General features: G+C 46.7%; 4 protein-coding genes across 4 annotated transcripts; all 4 read left to right on the forward strand.

Annotated features, from left to right (window-relative positions):
* The first annotated feature begins 6,034 nt into the window (after positions 1 to 6,034).
* LOC134735359 (transcription initiation factor TFIID subunit 13-like) lies at positions 6,035 to 6,515 on the forward strand. The gene has a single exon (XM_063629827.1). The coding sequence runs from the start codon at positions 6,035 to 6,037 to the stop codon at positions 6,407 to 6,409; it is 375 nt and encodes a 124-aa protein (XP_063485897.1). The 3' UTR covers positions 6,410 to 6,515.
* Positions 6,516 to 8,101: 1,586 nt separating this feature from the next.
* Positions 8,102 to 8,698, forward strand: LOC134735373 (TATA-box binding protein associated factor 11 like protein 2-like). Its single transcript, XM_063629861.1, has one exon. The coding sequence runs from the start codon at positions 8,102 to 8,104 to the stop codon at positions 8,696 to 8,698; it is 597 nt and encodes a 198-aa protein (XP_063485931.1).
* Positions 8,699 to 13,419: 4,721 nt separating this feature from the next.
* On the forward strand, positions 13,420 to 13,899 carry LOC134735360 (transcription initiation factor TFIID subunit 13-like). The gene has a single exon (XM_063629828.1). The coding sequence runs from the start codon at positions 13,420 to 13,422 to the stop codon at positions 13,792 to 13,794; it is 375 nt and encodes a 124-aa protein (XP_063485898.1). The 3' UTR covers positions 13,795 to 13,899.
* Positions 13,900 to 15,487: 1,588 nt separating this feature from the next.
* LOC134735361 (TATA-box binding protein associated factor 11 like protein 2-like) lies at positions 15,488 to 16,084 on the forward strand. Its single transcript, XM_063629829.1, has one exon. It carries the CDS (start codon positions 15,488 to 15,490, stop codon positions 16,082 to 16,084), a length of 597 nt encoding a protein of 198 aa, XP_063485899.1.
* The last annotated feature ends 3,525 nt before the right edge of the window (positions 16,085 to 19,609 follow it).

The raw sequence follows: 19,609 nt of genomic DNA on the forward strand, positions 1-19,609 counted from the left end.
AGTCCCAGCTACTCGGGAGGCTGAGGCCGGAGAATGGCGTCTACGCGGGAGGAGGGGCTTGCGGTGAGCCGAGATCGCTGCACTGCACTCCAGCCTGGTCGGCAGAGCGAGACGCCGTCTCCACACAAACAAGCAAACAAAAAAACAGAAAGCAAGTTTCACATTGCTTTCACAATACTTAATGCTGTGTTGGAAGGCTTTTTGATTTAAAATCACTTTGGATTGATAACATCCTGTTAAAGTTTTAGGAGAACACGTTTTCCCGGATCAAATTCAAGCTTCTTAAAATAAATGCTTTCAGTAGCAGGAATGGCATTGCTTAAAAAGCTGACGGCAGGGTAAGCGTTTGCGTTAGTGTTTTATTAACATATTTGTAAGTACTTGTTCGTCGTGGAAATGTGTCCTTGCCTAAAACCATAGGTGGCTGTGGAAACCATGTTTGTAGTTCGGAATACCCAGGTTTTGTGTGTATTTGCTCTATGCGTAAAATTATTCTTGCCCTTAGTTTAAAGTAAGGATTACAGTTGGATTGAAGTCGATCACTGAATGTTATTGTTTATGAGACTTAACATTTTGAGTGCCGCTTAATAAACATGATCTGTAAATCAAAAAAAAAAAAAAAAAAACAAGAAAAAGGATGGTTCTCAAAATCTCACTTCGGATCCATAATCAAACCACCCTACAGCTGCTGTCACGGAGCAGACCTGAGTCTCACCCATGGAGACAGGCAGGCAAACAGTTGTGTCTGCTGAGATGTTCGCCACGCCCCAAGGTCTGAAGGGCAGCAACAAGGACGGGCTCCCTGAGGACCTAGATGGGAACTTGGAAGAACCCAGGGGTCAGGAAGGTGAGCTCAGCAGTCAGGATGTCACGGACCTCACAGAAGGCGACAGTGAAGCCTCAGCCTCAGCTCCTCCTGCAGCCAAAGGACGGAAAAGAGATACCAAAGGAAAGAAGGAGAGGAAGCCCACCGTGGATGCGGAGGAGGCTCAGAGGATGGCAACCCTGCTGTCTGCCATGTCTGAGGAGCAGCTGGCCCGCTACGAAGTGTGTCGCCGGTCAGCTTTCCCAAAAGCACGCATTGCAGGTCTGATGCATTCTATCACTGGCGGATCGGAGCCTGAGAACGTGGCCATTGCCATGGCTGGAATAGCCAAGGTCTTCGTCGGAGAGGTGCTGGAAGAGGCCCTGGACGTGTGTGAGATGTGGGGAGAAAAGCCCCCACTGCAGCCCAAGCATTTAAGGGAGGCTGCTCGCAGGTTAAAGCCCAAGGGCCTCTTCCCCAACAGCAACTACCAAAAAATCATGTTCTAGGCCCAAGGCCAGAGGGAAGGGTCTGTTTGTGCAGGCATAAGTACTGCATTCGTCTTTCAGTGACAGGACTGCGTTTGCTGGAGCTTCTGCATCTCAGTCTACCCTGGATTTACCCACCATCTTAGTGTCTTGAGACGTCAAGCTGCCCTTACCTGGATGAAGACAGCAGATTGTTTGGTAGTAGCCTTGGCTAAATGTTTGGGCCTCCGAGGTCATGTTGAGGCCTTTTTGTATGTCTTTCTAGTTGGAAGAATAAAGGTGCCTGGGCCTTGAGCATCCTGTGGACAGGAAGCTGCATTCAGAGAGGGAAGCCCTTTCCAGGACATTTGTACGGTTCCTTGCTGAAGCCTGCTGTTGCCGTGTCTTTGCTGGAATGCTTATGTCTGGGTTTCAGTAAGTGAAGGCGCCAGAAATGTTTCCCGAATGTTGTCCTGGGTAATTTTCATGCCCTTATGTATTTTTGTGAGTCATCACAAAAACAGTTAAACTCTTTTCCAAACTGCAGAAATAAAAATTACATCACAAAGCTTTTTTTTTTCTCTCAGTTGACCCTTCTCCTATTCCTGCCTACTGTGCTTTACGTCAGCAAGTGATCCTTTACTGTTTTAGAATGTAATATAGTATAGATGCATCGTAAAAGACGAGAGAGCATCCAATTCCAAAATCACCTTTCCTCACGCCGCCATTTGTAGCGAACTTCTATGTAGTTGAAAAGGCATACAGACAGCCTGTTGATACTTCATGTTTGCTACACACGGTGATATGGCCGGTTCATCCAGAGACACTGAAATTTAGTTCAAAACACTGCCTTAGAGTATTCCTGATTTTATTGATTCCACCGATGATCCACTCGGAAAATCAAACCTGAGTACACAGACATGGGGGAAGATATTAAAATATCGGACCAAGTAGGTTCATCACGAGTGACAAAGTTATTCCCAACTCTACTTGGACATACTCTGCTGTATCTTTATGATGCAATTGAGTAATTTTTCTTTACAGAATAAAGACCTGAGACTTACGACGGAATCACCCTGAACCTTCCCAGCACAGCTCACAGATATCCGTGGTTCCATTTCAGTGTGTTTCCCTCTGCCATGTGCCCCCTGAATCACAGAGTGAAAGCCAAATTTTCGAAAAGACCCCATTGTTCTGCTCTAATATCGAATGCAGAATAACATGTACTCTTTCTTCCTGGAGCCAAATAAACCCCCATACAATATAGTTGTATTTCCTCATACCCTCAGCTTTTGCTGCTAAAATAGGACTTATGGTACGTAGCATCTGCCTTTGGGTATTACGGAAATTTCTAAATTTTACCAAGAATTGGGAAATTCCGTTTCATACCTCCATATTCTGGCCTTCTTCAGCTTTCCTTTCCTTTAACCAACTTTCTTGCCTGGGCGTACCACAAGTTAGACCGGTGTGTCTTAGAGACACAAGGAGGGTACAGGTTCTTGGCAGAACTGATGGAGATGGGAGGGCTCCCTCAGAAATGAAAGTGCTTGAGCTCCCAAAGGAAGTAAGGTCCTAGAGACTCATTATCTCCCAGTCTTAACATGGCTCTCAGCTCATTCCTTTTCCATAGCATGGAACAGTCTTGGAAGCTGTATTCTGGCAGATGTGGCAGCTCTGGCCCTTTCAGAACACTAGAGGAAAAGAGAACCTGGCCCAAGCAGCCTGCGGTCTAGACAGGCATCAGCAGAGGGCAGGGCAGATGGCGACTCCACACACAAGCTTAGAACGTTTCTCTTGCCCCTCATAGAACTCAATACATTGAGTGGGGTCTGAGTAAATCTGAACTGCTGAAGACAGAAACAAGTTCACATCAAGGTCTCAGAGGTCAGCTCAAGAGCAGGAACACAGCGTTGTTCTCTCAGAGAGGAAAACTGGATTAGTTGAGAGGGTTCAGTGTCCCTACCCATTTTTTTTTGTTTTTTCCTGTAAGTTATGGGATACTAGTGCAAAACGTGCAGGTTTCTTACCAAGGTATACATGTGCCATAGCGGTTTGCTGCACCAATCCACCCACCATCTAGGCTTTAAGCCCCACATGCCTTGGGTGTTTGTCCTAATGCTCTCCTTTCCCTGGCCCCCCACCCCGTGACAGGCCACGGAGAGTCACGTTCCACTTTCTCTGTCCATGTGTTCTCATTGATCAACTCCCACTTTTGAGTGAGAAGATGTGGTGTTTGCTTTTCCGTTCCTGTGTTAGTTTGCTGAGAATGATGGTCCCCGGGGTCGTCCATGTCACCGCAAAGAAGACGAACTCATTCTTTTTTATGCTGCCTAGTATTCCCGGGTGTATATACCACACATATTCTTTATCCAGTCTATCACTGATGGGCATTTTGGTTGGTTCCAGGTCCTTTGCTCTTGCAAACTGTGCCGCAGTGAGCATATCTGTGTATGTGTCCTTGTAATTGGAGGAATTATAACCCTTTGGCTATATACCCGGTAATGAGATAGCTGGGTCCAATGGTATTTCTGGTTCTAGATGCTTGAGGAATCGCCACACGGACTTCCACAATGGTTGAACTGATTTACACTCTCACAGACGTTGTAAAAGTGTTTCTGTATCTTCACAGCCTTGCCAGCATCTGTTGTTTCCTGACTTTTTAATAATCGCATACGAAATCTTCTCAATATGTAATATCACATAGCCACAGCTCTCAAGAAAGAAATCTGTAGACAGTGTTATCTTTTCAGGAGAAAGCTTTGACTGCTTTCATGGCTGGTTGTATTACACGTTTACGACAATGAGGTTTTTCCTGGAGCTTCACTACAAGTCGTAAAGTCTTTCTCATAATGTACCTATGGAGACTACCTAGAAAAATGTGGTCTCTGACTGGTGCTGGTAAGGTGGTGACAAGTTATCTAACAAATAAAGTGACCGTACTTGACTATTTTCCAAAGTTTACTATTTCGGGGTCAGCTTAAGAACCTCACTGCCCGCCTTTGCCCTCACAAGTAATTAGCATGTGCCTAAATAAAGTTGAAGCCAGCTAGCTCCACTATTCCAAGCAGATACTGTCTAGGGTCTAGTCTCTGGAAGTATAAAGTACAGAGCTTACAAGTACAACTACGCGAAAAGTTGTACCCAAGCTAGAAAGGCTTAAATGATCAATTGATGGATTTGTGTTTCCTCTGGAAGGGGGTACAAAGCAGAGCGCTAATACACATATATAGGGTAGAAAAGTTCAGGGCTTTTATGGGCGGCACACAGCTAGGTGTCTTCAAAGAGGTGCACCAGGGAAGCCTCACTGGGCTCCCGTAGGGCGTCAATGGCCGCCCTCTGGAAGCGCACGTCCAGGATGATGTGCTGCCCGATCTTGCGCATCGGGCGCTGGAAGGGCAGCTTGAGGAGGTGAAGCTGCGTGGACTTCTGGTACTTTCTGATTTTGCGCACTGCCAGGCCTGTAGCGGTGAGGCTTCTTGATCCCTCCTGTAGGCGGCGCCCTCTTGCCGGCGGCTGCAGTGGCCAGGGTCTTCGTGGCGCCTGCCAGGCTGTGGCTTTGCCTGGCCACAATGGTGAAACCTCCTCTCTACTTTAAAGAATACAAATTTCTCCTGGCGTGGTGGTGCGCACAGTTGCTCCAAGCTACTCTGGAGGCTGAGTCAGGAGAGTTGCTTGGGCCCAGGAGGCAGAGGCTGCAGTGAGCTGCCATCAGGCCACTGCAATCCAGTCTGGGGGACAGAGGGAGACTCTGTCTCGAAAATAAATAAATAATATGCAATACAATACAATACAACAGCATAACATAGAAATCATATTTTCATATTCCCCACACCCAGCCCAGTCTATTTCAGAGTATGTGATAAACCACTTGTTTCCCTATGAGTTAGAGATTTTTTTCTCAGACGTTTAAGTTTTCTAATGTGCAACTTCATAAAAGGTCTCATTTTACCCTCATTGTTTTCTTTATTGTTGTGAAATGTGAACTTTGCGATTCTGTGAGGAATCCAGAATTCTGAAATGCCCCCGGCATTTCCCGCCCCGCCCCCCCCAGAGCCTAGCCCTGCCTCTGCCCCTCCCTTGGGTGCGGACGGAACCTTGAATTGAGGAGCCCGCCCAAAGCCCTGATTAGATTAGGATTACCCTGAAACAATAGCTGTTAAGGGCTGGGTCTAATTCAATCGTCTGTGCTCTTTATATGGGACTGAACCTCCCTGAGATTCCATTCCCCTGTGGGTGATTCCTCAGCCCTGGAGGTGCAGACCCAGGGAGCTGCACGGCCCAGACCTGGGCAACACCTGTAAGAGCTCAGAGCATCCTCCCGGCAGCTGGCAGAACAAACAAGTGGGCCTGGGTTTCACATACCTGAGGAATTGGATTCTGCCACGAACTCGAATCAGATCGACGCCAGATTCTTCTCAGGTGAAGGCAACGACCCCACAGACAGACCCATCCTGGAGGTCCCTCGTGTGACTCTGAGCAGGAGGCAGTCACTTGGCCTAGTAGAACTTCTGAGCTGTGAGCCGGGGTTTGTTTTCAATATCCAAAATTGGTGAGAATTTCTTCTGCATTCATCTAAAACTAATAAACTCTCCATCCACAGGTTTCTCCATATTGTGGAAGTGAGATAAAGCAGTGTGTGTGTTTGTGTGTGGGAAGGAGAGGCAGGGAGCTGTGTCCACTTGTGACTAATCTATGGCTCGCCAGAAACATAGCAGCCAAAATCTTTGAAAGTTTCTGGGCTGTGGGTCGGCGGGCCAGTGGGATGGCAGACGAGGAAGAAGACCCCACCTTTGAGGAAGGAAATGAAGAAATTGGAGGAGGTGCAGAAGGTGGACAGGGTAAAAGAAAGAGACTTTTTTCTAAAGAATTGCGATGTATGATGTATGGCTTTGGGGATGACCAGAATCCTTATACTGAGTCAGTGGATATTCTTGAAGATCTTGTCATAAAGTATATCACTGAAATGACTCACAAGGCAATGTCAATTGGAAGACAAGGTCGAGTACAAGTTGAAGATATCATCTTCTTGATTCGAAAGGACCCAAGGAAGTTTGCCAGGGTGAAAGACTTGCTTACTATGAATGAAGAATTGAAACGAGCTAGAAAAGCATTTGATGAAGCAAATTATGCATCTTGACACTTTTTGTAGATTCTGAAAATTACCATCTGGGGAAACCAGATATCATAATTGTATATTTTCTAAAGTAAGGTTCTGATATCTAGCCGTGTAAATGAAAGATGGAGAAACAGAGAGTTTTCAGCCTTTCTTTTTATGCTTTTGATTTTAGAGTGATATTGGTGCATGTCGTTGCCTGCCTTTGTATTACCATACTTTAATCACTTACCGGGTTTTAATGACCACGCATAAGTCAAAGTACCTTGCAAACCGTGTCGTTCCTTCTGACTTTTGACTATCTGAAGGATAAAGTCGTATTTGCGTGTTAGGTATGTTTACGCCCTTGTAACCTTGTGAGCTATACTGTAGCTTTTTTCTTTTTCTTTTTCTTTTTTTTTTTTTTTTCAGACGGAGTCTCGCTGTGTCGCCAGGCTGGGGTGCAGGGGCGTGATCTCGGCTGACTGCGGGCTCCGCCTCCCGGGTTCGGGTGATTCTCCTTCCTGGGCCTCTCGGGTTCCTGGGAAGTGCAGGCGCCTGCCACCATGCCTGGCTAACTTTTCGTATTTTTGGTGGTGACGGGGTTTCGCCATGTTGGCCAGGATGGTTTCGATCTCTGAACCTCGTGATCCGCCTGCCTCGGCCTCCCACGGTGCTGGGACTGCAGGCGCCAGCCACCGAGCCTGGCCTACTGTAGCTATTTAATATGTGAAATCGAAATGGCATTTCTGACTTGACAGCTGAGGCTTGTACTTCATGTATTCTGAAGTTTTTAGACAACAACTAGTTTACTGTCTAGTTCATTATTAAAGAGAATGAACTAGGCCGGGCGTGGTGGCTCGTGCCTGTAATCCCAGCACTTTGGGAGGCCGAGGCGGGCGGATCACGAAGTCAGGAGATCGAGACCATCCTGGCTAACACGGTGAAACCCCGTCTCTACTAAAAATACAAAAAATTAGCCGGGCGCAGTGGCGGGTGACCGTAGTCCCAGCTACTCGGGAGGCTGAGGCCGGAGAATGGCGTCTACGCGGGAGGAGGGGCTTGCGGTGAGCCGAGATCGCCGCACTGCACTCCAGCCTGGTCGGCAGAGCGAGACGCCGTCTCCACACAAACAAGCAAACAAAAAAACAGAAAGCAAGTTTCACATTGCTTTCACAATACTTAATGCTGTGTTGGAAGGCTTTTTGATTTAAAATCACTTTGGATTGATAACATCCTGTTAAAGTTTTAGGAGAACACGTTTTCCCGGATCAAATTCAAGCTTCTTAAAATAAATGCTTTCAGTAGCAGGAATGGCATTGCTTAAAAAGCTGACGGCAGGGTAAGCGTTTGCGTTAGTGTTTTATTAACATATTTGTAAGTACTTGTTCGTCGTGGAAATGTGTCCTTGCCTAAAACCATAGGTGGCTGTGGAAACCATGTTTGTAGTTCGGAATACCCAGGTTTTGTGTGTATTTGCTGTATGCGTAAAATTATTCTTGCCCTTAGTTTAAAGTAAGGATTACAGTTGGATTGAAGTCGATCACTGAATGTTATTGTTTATGAGACTTAACATTTGGAGTGCCGCTTAATAAACATGATCTGTAAATCAAAAAAAAAAAAAAAACAAGAAAAAGGATGGTTCTCAAAATCTCACTTCGGATCCATAATCAAACCACCCCAGCTGTAACTTCTGCTGCTACAGCTGCTGTCACGGAGCAGACCTGAGTCTCACCCATGGAGACAGGCAGGCAAACAGTTGTGTCTGCTGAGATGTTCGCCACGCCCCGAGATCTGAAGGGCAGCAACAAGGACGGGCTCCCTGAGGACCTAGATGGGAACTTGGAAGAACCCAGGGGTCAGGAAGGTGAGCTCAGCAGTCAGGATGTCACGGACCTCACAGAAGGCGACAGTGAAGCCTCAGCCTCAGCTCCTCCTGCAGCCAAAGGACGGAAAAGAGATACCAAAGGAAAGAAGGAGAGGAAGCCCACCGTGGATGCGGAGGAGGCTCAGAGGATGGCAACCCTGCTGTCTGCCATGTCTGAGGAGCAGCTGGCCCGCTACGAAGTGTGTCGCCGGTCAGCTTTCCCAAAAGCACGCATTGCAGGTCTGATGCATTCTATCACTGGCGGATCGGAGCCTGAGAACGTGGCCATTGCCATGGCTGGAATAGCCAAGGTCTTCGTCGGAGAGGTGCTGGAAGAGGCCCTGGACGTGTGTGAGATGTGGGGAGAAAAGCCCCCACTGCAGCCCAAGCATTTAAGGGAGGCTGCTCGCAGGTTAAAGCCCAAGGGCCTCTTCCCCAACAGCAACTACCAAAAAATCATGTTCTAGGCCCAAGGCCAGAGGGAAGGGTCTGTTTGTGCAGGCATAAGTACTGCATTCGTCTTTCAGTGACAGGACTGCGTTTGCTGGAGCTTCTGCATCTCAGTCTACCCTGGATTTACCCACCATCTTAGTGTCTTGAGACGTCAAGCTGCCCTTACCTGGATGAAGACAGCAGATTGTTTGGTAGTAGCCTTGGCTAAATGTTTGGGCCTCCGAGGTCATGTTGAGGCCTTTTTGTATGTCTTTCTAGTTGGAAGAATAAAGGTGCCTGGGCCTTGAGCATCCTGTGGACAGGAAGCTGCATTCAGAGAGGGAAGCCCTTTCCAGGACATTTGTACGGTTCCTTGCTGAAGCCTGCTGTTGCCGTGTCTTTGCTGGAATGCTTATGTCTGGGTTTCAGTAAGTGAAGGCGCCAGAAATGTTTCCCGAATGTTGTCCTGGGTAATTTTCATGCCCTTATGTATTTTTGTGAGTCATCACAAAAACAGTTAAACTCTTTTCCAAACTGCAGAAATAAAAATTACATCACAAAGCTTTTTTTTTCCTCTCAGTTGACCCTTCTCCTATTCCTGCCTACTGTGCTTTACGTCAGCAAGTGATCCTTTACTGTTTTAGAATGTAATATAGTATAGATGCATCGTAAAAGACGAGAGAGCATCCAATTCCAAAATCACCTTTCCTCACGCCGCCATTTGTAGCGAACTTCTATGTAGTTGAAAAGGCATACAGACAGCCTGTTGATACTTCATGTTTGCTACACACGGTGATATGGCCGGTTCATCCAGAGACACTGAAATTTAGTTCAAAACACTGCCTTAGAGTATTCCTGATTTTATTGATTCCACCGATGATCCACTCGGAAAATCAAACCTGAGTACACAGACATGGGGGAAGATATTAAAATATCGGACCAAGTAGGTTCATCACGAGTGACAAAGTTATTCCCAACTCTACTTGGACATACTCTGCTGTATCTTTATGATGCAATTGAGTAATTTTTCTTTACAGAATAAAGACCTGAGACTTACGACGGAATCACCCTGAACCTTCCCAGCACAGCTCACAGATATCAGTGGTTCCATTTCAGTGTGTTTCCCTCTGCCATGTGCCCCCTGAATCACAGAGTGAAAGCCAAATTTTCGAAAAGACCCCATTGTTCTGCTCTAATATCGAATGCAGAATAACATGTACTCTTTCTTCCTGGAGCAAAATAAACCCCCATACAATATAGTTGTATTTCCTCATACCCTCAGCTTTTGCTGCTAAAATAGGACTTATGGTACGTAGCATCTGCCTTTGGGTATTACGGAAATTTCTAAATTTTACCAAGAATTGGGAAATTCCGTTTCATACCTCCATATTCTGGCCTTCTTCAGCTTTCCTTTCCTTTAACCAACTTTCTTGCCTGGGCGTACCACAAGTTAGACCGGTGTGTCTTAGAGACACAAGGAGGGTACAGGTTCTTGGCAGAACTGATGGAGATGGGAGGGCTCCCTCAGAAATGAAAGTGCTTGAGCTCCCAAAGGAAGTAAGGTCCTAGAGACTCATTATCTCCCAGTCTTAACATGGCTCTCAGCTCATTCCTTTTCCATAGCATGGAGCAGTCTTGGAAGCTGTATTCTGGCAGATGTGGCAGCTCTGGCCCTTTCAGAACACTAGAGGAAAAGAGAACCTGGCCCAAGCAGCCTGCGGTCTAGACAGGCATCAGCAGAGGGCAGGGCAGATGGCGACTCCACACACAAGCTTAGAACGTTTCTCTTGCCCCTCATAGAACTCAATACATTGAGTGGGGTCTGAGTAAATCTGAACTGCTGAAGACAGAAACTTAAGTTCACATCAAGGTCTCAGAGGTCAGCTCAAGAGCAGGAACACAGCGTTGTTCTCTCAGAGAGGAAAACTGGATTAGTTGAGAGGGTTCAGTGTCCCTACCCATTTTTTTTTGTTTTTTCCTGTAAGTTATGGGATACTAGTGCAAAACGTGCAGGTTTCTTACCAAGGTATACATGTGCCATAGCGGTTTGCTGCACCAATCCACCCACCATCTAGGCTTTAAGCCCCACATGCCTTGGGTGTTTGTCCTAATGCTCTCCTTTCCCTGGCCCCCCACCCCGTGACAGGCCACGGAGAGTCACGTTCCACTTTCTCTGTCCATGTGTTCTCATTGATCAACTCCCACTTTTGAGTGAGAAGATGTGGTGTTTGCTTTTCCGTTAATGTGTTAGTTTGCTGAGAATGATGGTCCCCGGGGTCATCCATGTCACCGCAAAGAAGACGAACTCATTCTTTTTTATGCTGCCTAGTATTCCCGGGTGTATATACCACACATATTCTTTATCCAGTCTATCACTGATGGGCATTTTGGTTGGTTCCAGGTCCTTTGCTCTTGCAAACTGTGCCGCAGTGAGCATATCTGTGTATGTGTCCTTGTAATTGGAGGAATTATAAACCTTTGGCTATATACCCGGTAATGAGATAGCTGGGTCCAATGGTATTTCTGGTTCTAGATGCTTGAGGAATCGCCACACGGACTTCCACAATGGTTGAACTGATTTACACTCTCACAGACGTTGTAAAAGTGTTTCTGTATCTTCACAGCCTTGCCAGCATCTGTTGTTTCCTGACTTTTTAATAATCGCATACGAAATCTTCTCAATATGTAATATCACATAGCCACAGCTCTCAAGAAAGAAATCTGTAGACAGTGTTATCTTTTCAGGAGAAAGCTTTGACTGCTTTCATGGCTGGTTGTATTACACGTTTACGACAATGAGGTTTTTCCTGGAGCTTCACTACAAGTCGTAAAGTCTTTCTCATAATGTACCTATGGAGACTACCTAGAAAAATGTGGTCTCTGACTGGTGCTGGTAAGGTGGTGACAAGTTATCTAACAAATAAAGTGACCGTACTTGAATATTTTCCAAAGTTTACTATTTCGGGGTCAGCTTAAGAACCTCACTGCCCGCCTTTGCCCTCACAAGTAATTAGCATGTGCCTAAATAAAGTTGAAGCCAGCTAGCTCCACTATTCCAAGCAGATACTGTCTAGGGTCTAGTCTCTGGAAGTATAAAGTACAGAGCTTACAAGTACAACTACGCGAAAAGTTGTACCCAAGCTAGAAAGGCTTAAATGATCAATTGATGGATTTGTGTTTCCTCTGGAAGGGGGTACAAAGCAGAGCGCTAATACACATATATAGGGTAGAAGAGTTCAGGGCTTTTATGGACGGCACACAGCTAGGTGTCTTCAAAGAGGTGCACCAGGGAAGCCTCACTGGGCTCCCGTAGGGCGTCAATGGCCGCCCTCTGGAAGCCCACGTCCAGGAGGATGTGCTGCCCGATCTTGCGCATCGGGCGCTGGAAGGGCAGCTTGAGGAGGTGAAGCTGCGTGGACTTCTGGTACTTTCTGATTTTGCGCACTGCCAGGCCTGTAGCGGTGAGGCTTCTTGATCCCTCCTGTAGGCGGCGCCCTCTTGCCGGCGGCTGCAGTGGCCAGGGTCTTCGTGGCGCCTGCCAGGCTGTGGCTTTGCCTGGCCACAATGGTGAAACCTCCTCTCTACTTTAAAGAATACAAATTTCTCCTGGCGTGGTGGTGCGCACAGTTGCTCCAAGCTACTCTGGAGGCTGAGTCAGGAGAGTTGCTTGGGCCCAGGAGGCAGAGGCTGCAGTGAGCTGCCATCAGGCCACTGCAATCCAGTCTGGGGGACAGAGGGAGACTCTGTCTCGAAAATAAATAAATAATATGCAATACAATACAATACAACAGCATAACATAGAAATCATATTTTCATAGTCCCCACACCCAGCCCAGTCTATTTCAGAGTATGTGATAAACCACTTGTTTCCCTATGAGTTAGAGATTTTTTTCTCAGACGTTTAAGTTTTCTAATGTGCAACTTCATAAAAGGTCTCATTTTACCCTCATTGTTTTCTTTATTGTTGTGAAATGTGAACTTTGCGATTCTGTGAGGAATCCAGAATTCTGAAATGCCCCCGGCATTTCCCGCCCCGCCCCCCCAGAGCCTAGCCCTGCCTCTGCCCCTCCCTTGGGTGCGGACGGAACCTTGAATTGAGGAGCCCGCCCAAAGCCCTGATTAGATTAGGATTACCCTGAAACAATAGCTGTTAAGGGCTGGGTCTAATTCAATCGTCTGTGCTCTTTATATGGGACTGAACCTCCCTGAGATTCCATTCCCCTGTGGGTGATTCCTCAGCCCTGGAGGTGCAGACCCAGGGAGCTGCACGGCCCAGACCTGGGCAACACCTGTAAGAGCTCAGAGCATCCTCCCGGCAGCTGGCAGAACAAACAAGTGGGCCTGGGTTTCACATACCTGAGGAATTGGATTCTGCCACGAACTCGAATCAGATCGACGCCAGATTCTTCTCAGGTGAAGGCAACGACCCCACAGACAGACCCATCCTGGAGGTCCCTCGTGTGACTCTGAGCAGGAGGCAGTCACTTGGCCTAGTAGAACTTCTGAGCTGTGAGCCGGGGTTTGTTTTCAATATCCAAAATTGGTGAGAATTTCTTCTGCATTCATCTAAAACTAATAAACTCTCCATCCACAGGTTTCTCCATATTGTGGAAGTGAGATAAAGCAGTGTGTGTGTTTGTGTGTGGGAAGGGGAGGCAGGGAGCTGTGTCCACTTGTGACTAATCTATGGCTCGCCAGAAACATAGCAGCCAAAATCTTTGAAAGTTTCTGGGCTGTGGGTCGGCGGGCCAGTGGGATGGCAGACGAGGAAGAAGACCCCACCTTTGAGGAAGGAAATGAAGAAATTGGAGGAGGTGCAGAAGGTGGACAGGGTAAAAGAAAGAGACTTTTTTCTAAAGAATTGCGATGTATGATGTATGGCTTTGGGGATGACCAGAATCCTTATACTGAGTCAGTGGATATTCTTGAAGATCTTGTCATAAAGTATATCACTGAAATGACTCACAAGGCAATGTCAATTGGAAGACAAGGTCGAGTACAAGTTGAAGATATCATCTTCTTGATTCGAAAGGACCCAAGGAAGTTTGCCAGGGTGAAAGACTTGCTTACTATGAATGAAGAATTGAAACGAGCTAGAAAAGCATTTGATGAAGCAAATTATGCATCTTGACACTTTTTGTAGATTCTGAAAATTACCATCTGGGGAAACCAGATATCATAATTGTATATTTTCTAAAGTAAGGTTCTGATATCTAGCCGTGTAAATGAAAGATGGAGAAACAGAGAGTTTTCAGCCTTTCTTTTTATGCTTTTGATTTTAGAGTGATATTGGTGCATGTCGTTGCCTGCCTTTGTATTACCATACTTTAATCACTTACCGGGTTTTAATGACCACGCATAAGTCAAAGTACCTTGCAAACCGTGTCGTTCCTTCTGACTTTTGACTATCTGAAGGATAAAGTCGTATTTGCGTGTTAGGTATGTTTACGCCCTTGTAACCTTGTGAGCTATACTGTAGCTTTTTTCTTTTTCTTTTTCTTTTTTTTTTTTTTTTCAGACGGAGTCTCGCTGTGTCGCCAGGCTGGGGTGCAGGGGCGTGATCTCGGCTCACTGCGGGCTCCGCCTCCCGGGTTCGGGTGATTCTCCTTCCTGGGCCTCTCGGGTTCCTGGGAAGTGCAGGCGCCTGCCACCATGCCTGGCTAACTTTTCGTATTTTTGGTGGTGACGGGGTTTCGCCATGTTGGCCAGGATGGTTTCGATCTCTGAACCTCGTGATCCGCCTGCCTCGGCCTCCCACGGTGCTGGGACTGCAGGCGCCAGCCACCGAGCCTGGCCTACTGTAGCTATTTAATATGTGAAATCGAAATGGCATTTCTGACTTGACAGCTGAGGCTTGTACTTCATGTATTCTGAAGTTTTTAGACAACAACTAGTTTACTGTCTAGTTCATTATTAAAGAGAATGAACTAGGCCGGGCGTGGTGGCTCGTGCCTGTAATCCCAGCACTTTGGGAGGCCGAGGCGGGCGGATCACGAAGTCAGGAGATCGAGACCATCCTGGCTAACACGGTGAAACCCCGTCTCTACTAAAAATACAAAAAATTAGCCGGGCGCAGTGGCGGGTGACCGTAGTCCCAGCTACTCGGGAGGCTGAGGCCGGAGAATGGCGTCTACGCGGGAGGAGGGGCTTGCGGTGAGCCGAGATCGCCGCACTGCACTCCAGCCTGTTCGGCAGAGCGAGACGCCGTCTCCACACAAACAAGCAAACAAAAAAACAGAAAGCAAGTTTCACATTGCTTTCACAATACTTAATGCTGTGTTGGAAGGCTTTTTGATTTAAAATCACTTTGGATTGATAACATCCTGTTAAAGTTTTAGGAGAACACGTTTTCCCGGATCAAATTCAAGCTTCTTAAAATAAATGCTTTCAGTAGCAGGAATGGCATTGCTTAAAAAGCTGACGGCAGGGTAAGCGTTTGCTTTAGTGTTTTATTAACATATTTGTAAGTACTTGTTCGTCGTGGAAATGTGTCCTTGCCTAAAACCATAGGTGGCTGTGGAAACCATGTTTGTAGTTCGGAATACCCAGGTTTTGTGTGTATTTGCTCTATGCGTAAAATTATTCTTGCCCTTAGTTTAAACTAAGGATTACAGTTGGATTGAAGTCGATCACTGAATGTTATTGTTTATGAGACTTAACATTTTGAGTGTCGCTTAATAAACATGATCTGTAAATCAAAAAAAAAAAAAAAAACAAGAAAAAGGATGGTTCTCAAAATCTCACTTCGGATCCGTAATCAAACCACCCCAGCTGTAACTTCTGCTGCTACAGCTGCTGTCACGGAGCAGACCTGAGTCTCACCCATGGAGACAGGCAGGCAAACAGTTGTGTCTGCTGAGATGTTCGCCACGCCCCAAGGTCTGAAGGGCAGCAACAAGGACGGGCTCCCTGAGGACCTAGATGGGAACTTGGAAGAACCCAGGGGTCAGGAAGGTGAGCTCAGCAGTCAGGATGTCACGGACCTCACAGAAGGCGACAGTGAAGCCTCAGCCTCAGCTCCTCCTGCAGCCAAAGGACGGAAAAGAGATACCAAAGGAAAGAAGGAGAGGAAGCCCACCGTGGATGCGGAGGAGGCTCAGAGGATGGCAACCCTGCTGTCTGCCATGTCTGAGGAGCAGCTGGCCCGCTACGAAGTGTGTCGCCGGTCAGCTTTCCCAAAAGCACGCATTGCAGGTCTGATGCATTCTATCACTGGCGGATCGGAGCCTGAGAACGTGGCCATTGCCATGGCTGGAATAGCCAAGGTCTTCGTCGGAGAGGTGCTGGAAGAGGCCCTGGACGTGTGTGAGATGTGGGGAGAAAAGCCCCCACTGCAGCCCAAGCATTTAAGGGAGGCTGCTCGCAGGTTAAAGCCCAAGGGCCTCTTCCCCAACAGCAACTACCAAAAAATCATGTTCTAGGCCCAAGGCCAGAGGGAAGGGTCTGTTTGTGCAGGCATAAGTACTGCATTCGTCTTTCAGTGACAGGACTGCGTTTGCTGGAGCTTCTGCATCTCAGTCTACCCTGGATTTACCCACCATCTTAGTGTCTTGAGACGTCAAGCTGCCCTTACCTGGATGAAGACAGCAGATTGTTTGGTAGTAGCCTTGGCTAAATGTTTGGGCCTCCGAGGTCATGTTGAGGCCTTTTTGTATGTCTTTCTAGTTGGAAGAATAAAGGTGCCTGGGCCTTGAGCATCCTGTGGACAGGAAGCTGCATTCAGAGAGGGAAGCCCTTTCCAGGACATTTGTACGGTTCCTTGCTGAAGCCTGCTGTTGCCGTGTCTTTGCTGGAATGCTTATGTCTGGGTTTCAGTAAGTGAAGGCGCCAGAAATGTTTCCCGAATGTTGTCCTGGGTAATTTTCATGCCCTTATGTATTTTTGTGAGTCATCACAAAAACAGTTAAAGTCTTTTCCAAACTGCAGAAATAAAAATTACATCACAAAGCTTTTTTTTTTCTCTCAGTTGACCCTTCTCCTATTCCTGCCTACTGTGCTTTACGTCAGCAAGTGATCCTTTACTGTTTTAGAATGTAATATAGTATAGATGCATCGTAAAAGACGATAGAGCATCCAATTCCAAAATCACCTTTCCTCACGCCGCCATTTGTAGCGAACTTCTATGTAGTTGAAAAGGCATACAGACAGCCTGTTGATACTTCATGTTTGCTACACACGGTGATATGGCCGGTTCATCCAGAGACACTGAAATTTAGTTCAAAACACTGCCTTAGAGTATTCCTGATTTTATTGATTGCACCGATGATCCACTCGGAAAATCAAACCTGAGTACACAGACATGGGGGAAGATATTAAAATATCGGACCAAGTAGGTTCATCACGAGTGACAAAGTTATTCCCAACTCTACTTGGACATACTCTGCTGTATCTTTATGATGCAATTGAGTAATTTTTCTTTACAGAATAAAGACCTGAGACTTACGACGGAATCACCCTGAACCTTCCCAGCACAGCTCACAGATATCCGTGGTTCCATTTCAGTGTGTTTCCCTCTGCCATGTGCCCCCTGAATCACAGAGTGAAAGCCAAATTTTCGAAAAGACCCCATTGTTCTGCTCTAATATCGAATGCAGAATAACATGTACTCTTTCTTCCTGGAGCAAAATAAACCCCCATACAATATAGTTGTATTTCCTCATACCCTCAGCTTTTGCTGCTAAAATAGGACTTATGGTATGTAGCATCTGCCTTTGGGTATTACGGAAATTTCTAAATTTTACCAAGAATTGGGAAATTCCGTTTCATACCTCCATATTCTGGCCTTCTTCAGCTTTCCTTTCCTTTAACCAACTTTCTTGCCTGGGCGTACCACAAGTTAGACCGGTGTGTCTTAGAGACACAAGGAGGGTACAGGTTCTTGGCAGAACTGATGGAGATGGGAGGGCTCCCTCAGAAATGAAAGTGCTGGAGCTCCCAAAGGAAGTAAGGTCCTAGAGACTCATTATCTCCCAGTCTTAACATGGCTCTCAGCTCATTCCTTTTCCATAGCATGGAGCAGTCTTGGAAGCTGTATTCTTGCAGATGTGGCAGCTCTGGCCCTTTCAGAAGACTAGAGGAAAAGAGAACCTGGCCCAAGCAGCCTGCGGTCTAGACAGGCATCAGCAGAGGGCAGTGCTGATGGTGACTCCACACACAAGCTTAGAACGTTTCTCTTGCCCCTCATAGAACTCAATACATTGAGTGGGGTCTGAGTAAATCTGAACTGCTGAAGACAGAAACAAGTTCACATCAAGGTCTCAGAGGTCAGCTCAAGAGCAGGAACACAGCGTTGTTCTCTCAGAGAGGAAAATTGGATTAGTTGAGAGGGTTCAGTGTCCCTACGCATTTTTTTTGTTTTTTCCTGTAAGTTATGGGATACTAGTGCAGTACGTGCAGGTTTCTTACCAAGGTATACATGTGCCATAGCGGTTTGCTGCACCAATCCACCCACCATCTAGGCTTTAAGCCCCACATGCCTTGGGTGTTTGTCCTAATGCTCTCCTTTCCCTGGCCCCCAACCCCGTGACAAGCCACGGAGTGTCACGTTCCACTTTCTCTGTCCATGTGTTCTCATTGATCAACTCCCACTTTTGAGTGAGAAGATGTGGTGTTTGCTTTTCCGTTCCTGTGTTAGTTTGCTGAGAATGATGGTCCCCAGGGTCGTCCATGTCACCGCAAAGAAGACGAACTCATTCTTTTTTATGCTGCCTAGTATTCCCTGGTGTATATACCACACATATTCTTTATCCAGTCTATCACTGATGGGCATTTGGGTTGGTTCCAGGTCCTTTGCTCTTGCAAACTGTGCCGCAGTGAGCATATCTGTGCATGTGTCCTTGTAATTGGATGAATTATAACCCTTTGGCTATATACCCGGTAATGAGACAGCTGGGTCCAATTGTATTTCTGGTTCTAGATGCTTGAGGAATCGCCACACGGACTTCCACAATGGTTGAACTGATTTACACTCTCACAGACGTTGTAAAAGTGTTTCTGTATCTTCACAGCCTTCCCAGCATCTGTTGTTTCCTGACTTTTTAATAATCGCATACGAAATCTTCTCAATATGTAATATCACATAGCCACAGCTCTCAAGAAAGAAATCTGTAGACAGTGTTATCTTTTCAGGAGAAAGCTTTGACTGCTTTCATGGCTGGTTGTATTACACGTTTACGACAATGAGGTTTTTCCTGGAGCTTCACTACAAGTCGTAAAGTCTTTCTCATAATGTACCTATGGAGACTACCTAGAAAAATGTGGTGTCTGACTGGTGCTGGTAAGGTGGTGACAAGATATCTAACAAATAAAGTGACCGTACTTGACTATTTTCCAAAGTTTACTATTTCGGGGTCAGCTTAAGAACCTCACTGCCCGCCTTTGCCCTCACAAGTAATTAGCATGTGCCTAAATAAAGTTGAAGCCAGCTAGCTCCACTATTCCAAGCAGATACTGTCTAGGGTCTAGTCTCTGGAAGTATAAAGTACAGAGCTTACAAGTACAACTACGCGAAAAGTTGTACCCAAGCTAGAAAGGCTTAAATGATCAATTGATGGATTTGTGTTTCCTCCGGAAGGGGGTACAAAGCAGAGCGCTAATACACATATATAGGGTAGAAGAGTTCAGGGCTTTTATGGGCGGCACACAGCTAGGTGTCTTCAAAGAGGTGCACCAGGGAAGCCTCACTGGGCTCCCGTAGGGCGCCAATGGCCGCCCTCTGGAAGCGCACGTCCAGGATGATGTGCTGCCCGATCTTGCGCATCGGGCGCTGGAAGGGCAGCTTGAGGAGGTGAAGCTGCGTGGACTTCTGGTACTTTCTGATTTTGCGCACTGCCAGGCCTGTAGCGGTGAGGCTTCTTGATCCCTCCTGTAGGCGGCGCCCTCTTCCCGGCGGCTGCAGTGGCCAGGGTCTTCGTGGCGCCTGCCAGGCTGTGGCTTTGCCTGGCCAC

This window comes from Symphalangus syndactylus, chromosome 20 (assembly GCF_028878055.3).
Source record: "Symphalangus syndactylus isolate Jambi chromosome 20, NHGRI_mSymSyn1-v2.1_pri, whole genome shotgun sequence".
NCBI lineage: Eukaryota > Metazoa > Chordata > Mammalia > Primates > Hylobatidae > Symphalangus > Symphalangus syndactylus.

What these genes read in the sequence shown, in the direction of transcription:
- LOC134735359 (XM_063629827.1), top strand. Translation starts at nt 6,035, where the DNA reads ATGGCAGACGAGGAAGAAGACCCCACCTTTGAGGAAGGAAATGAAGAA.
- LOC134735373 (XM_063629861.1), top strand. Translation starts at nt 8,102, where the DNA reads ATGGAGACAGGCAGGCAAACAGTTGTGTCTGCTGAGATGTTCGCCACG.
- LOC134735360 (XM_063629828.1), top strand. Translation starts at nt 13,420, where the DNA reads ATGGCAGACGAGGAAGAAGACCCCACCTTTGAGGAAGGAAATGAAGAA.
- LOC134735361 (XM_063629829.1), top strand. Translation starts at nt 15,488, where the DNA reads ATGGAGACAGGCAGGCAAACAGTTGTGTCTGCTGAGATGTTCGCCACG.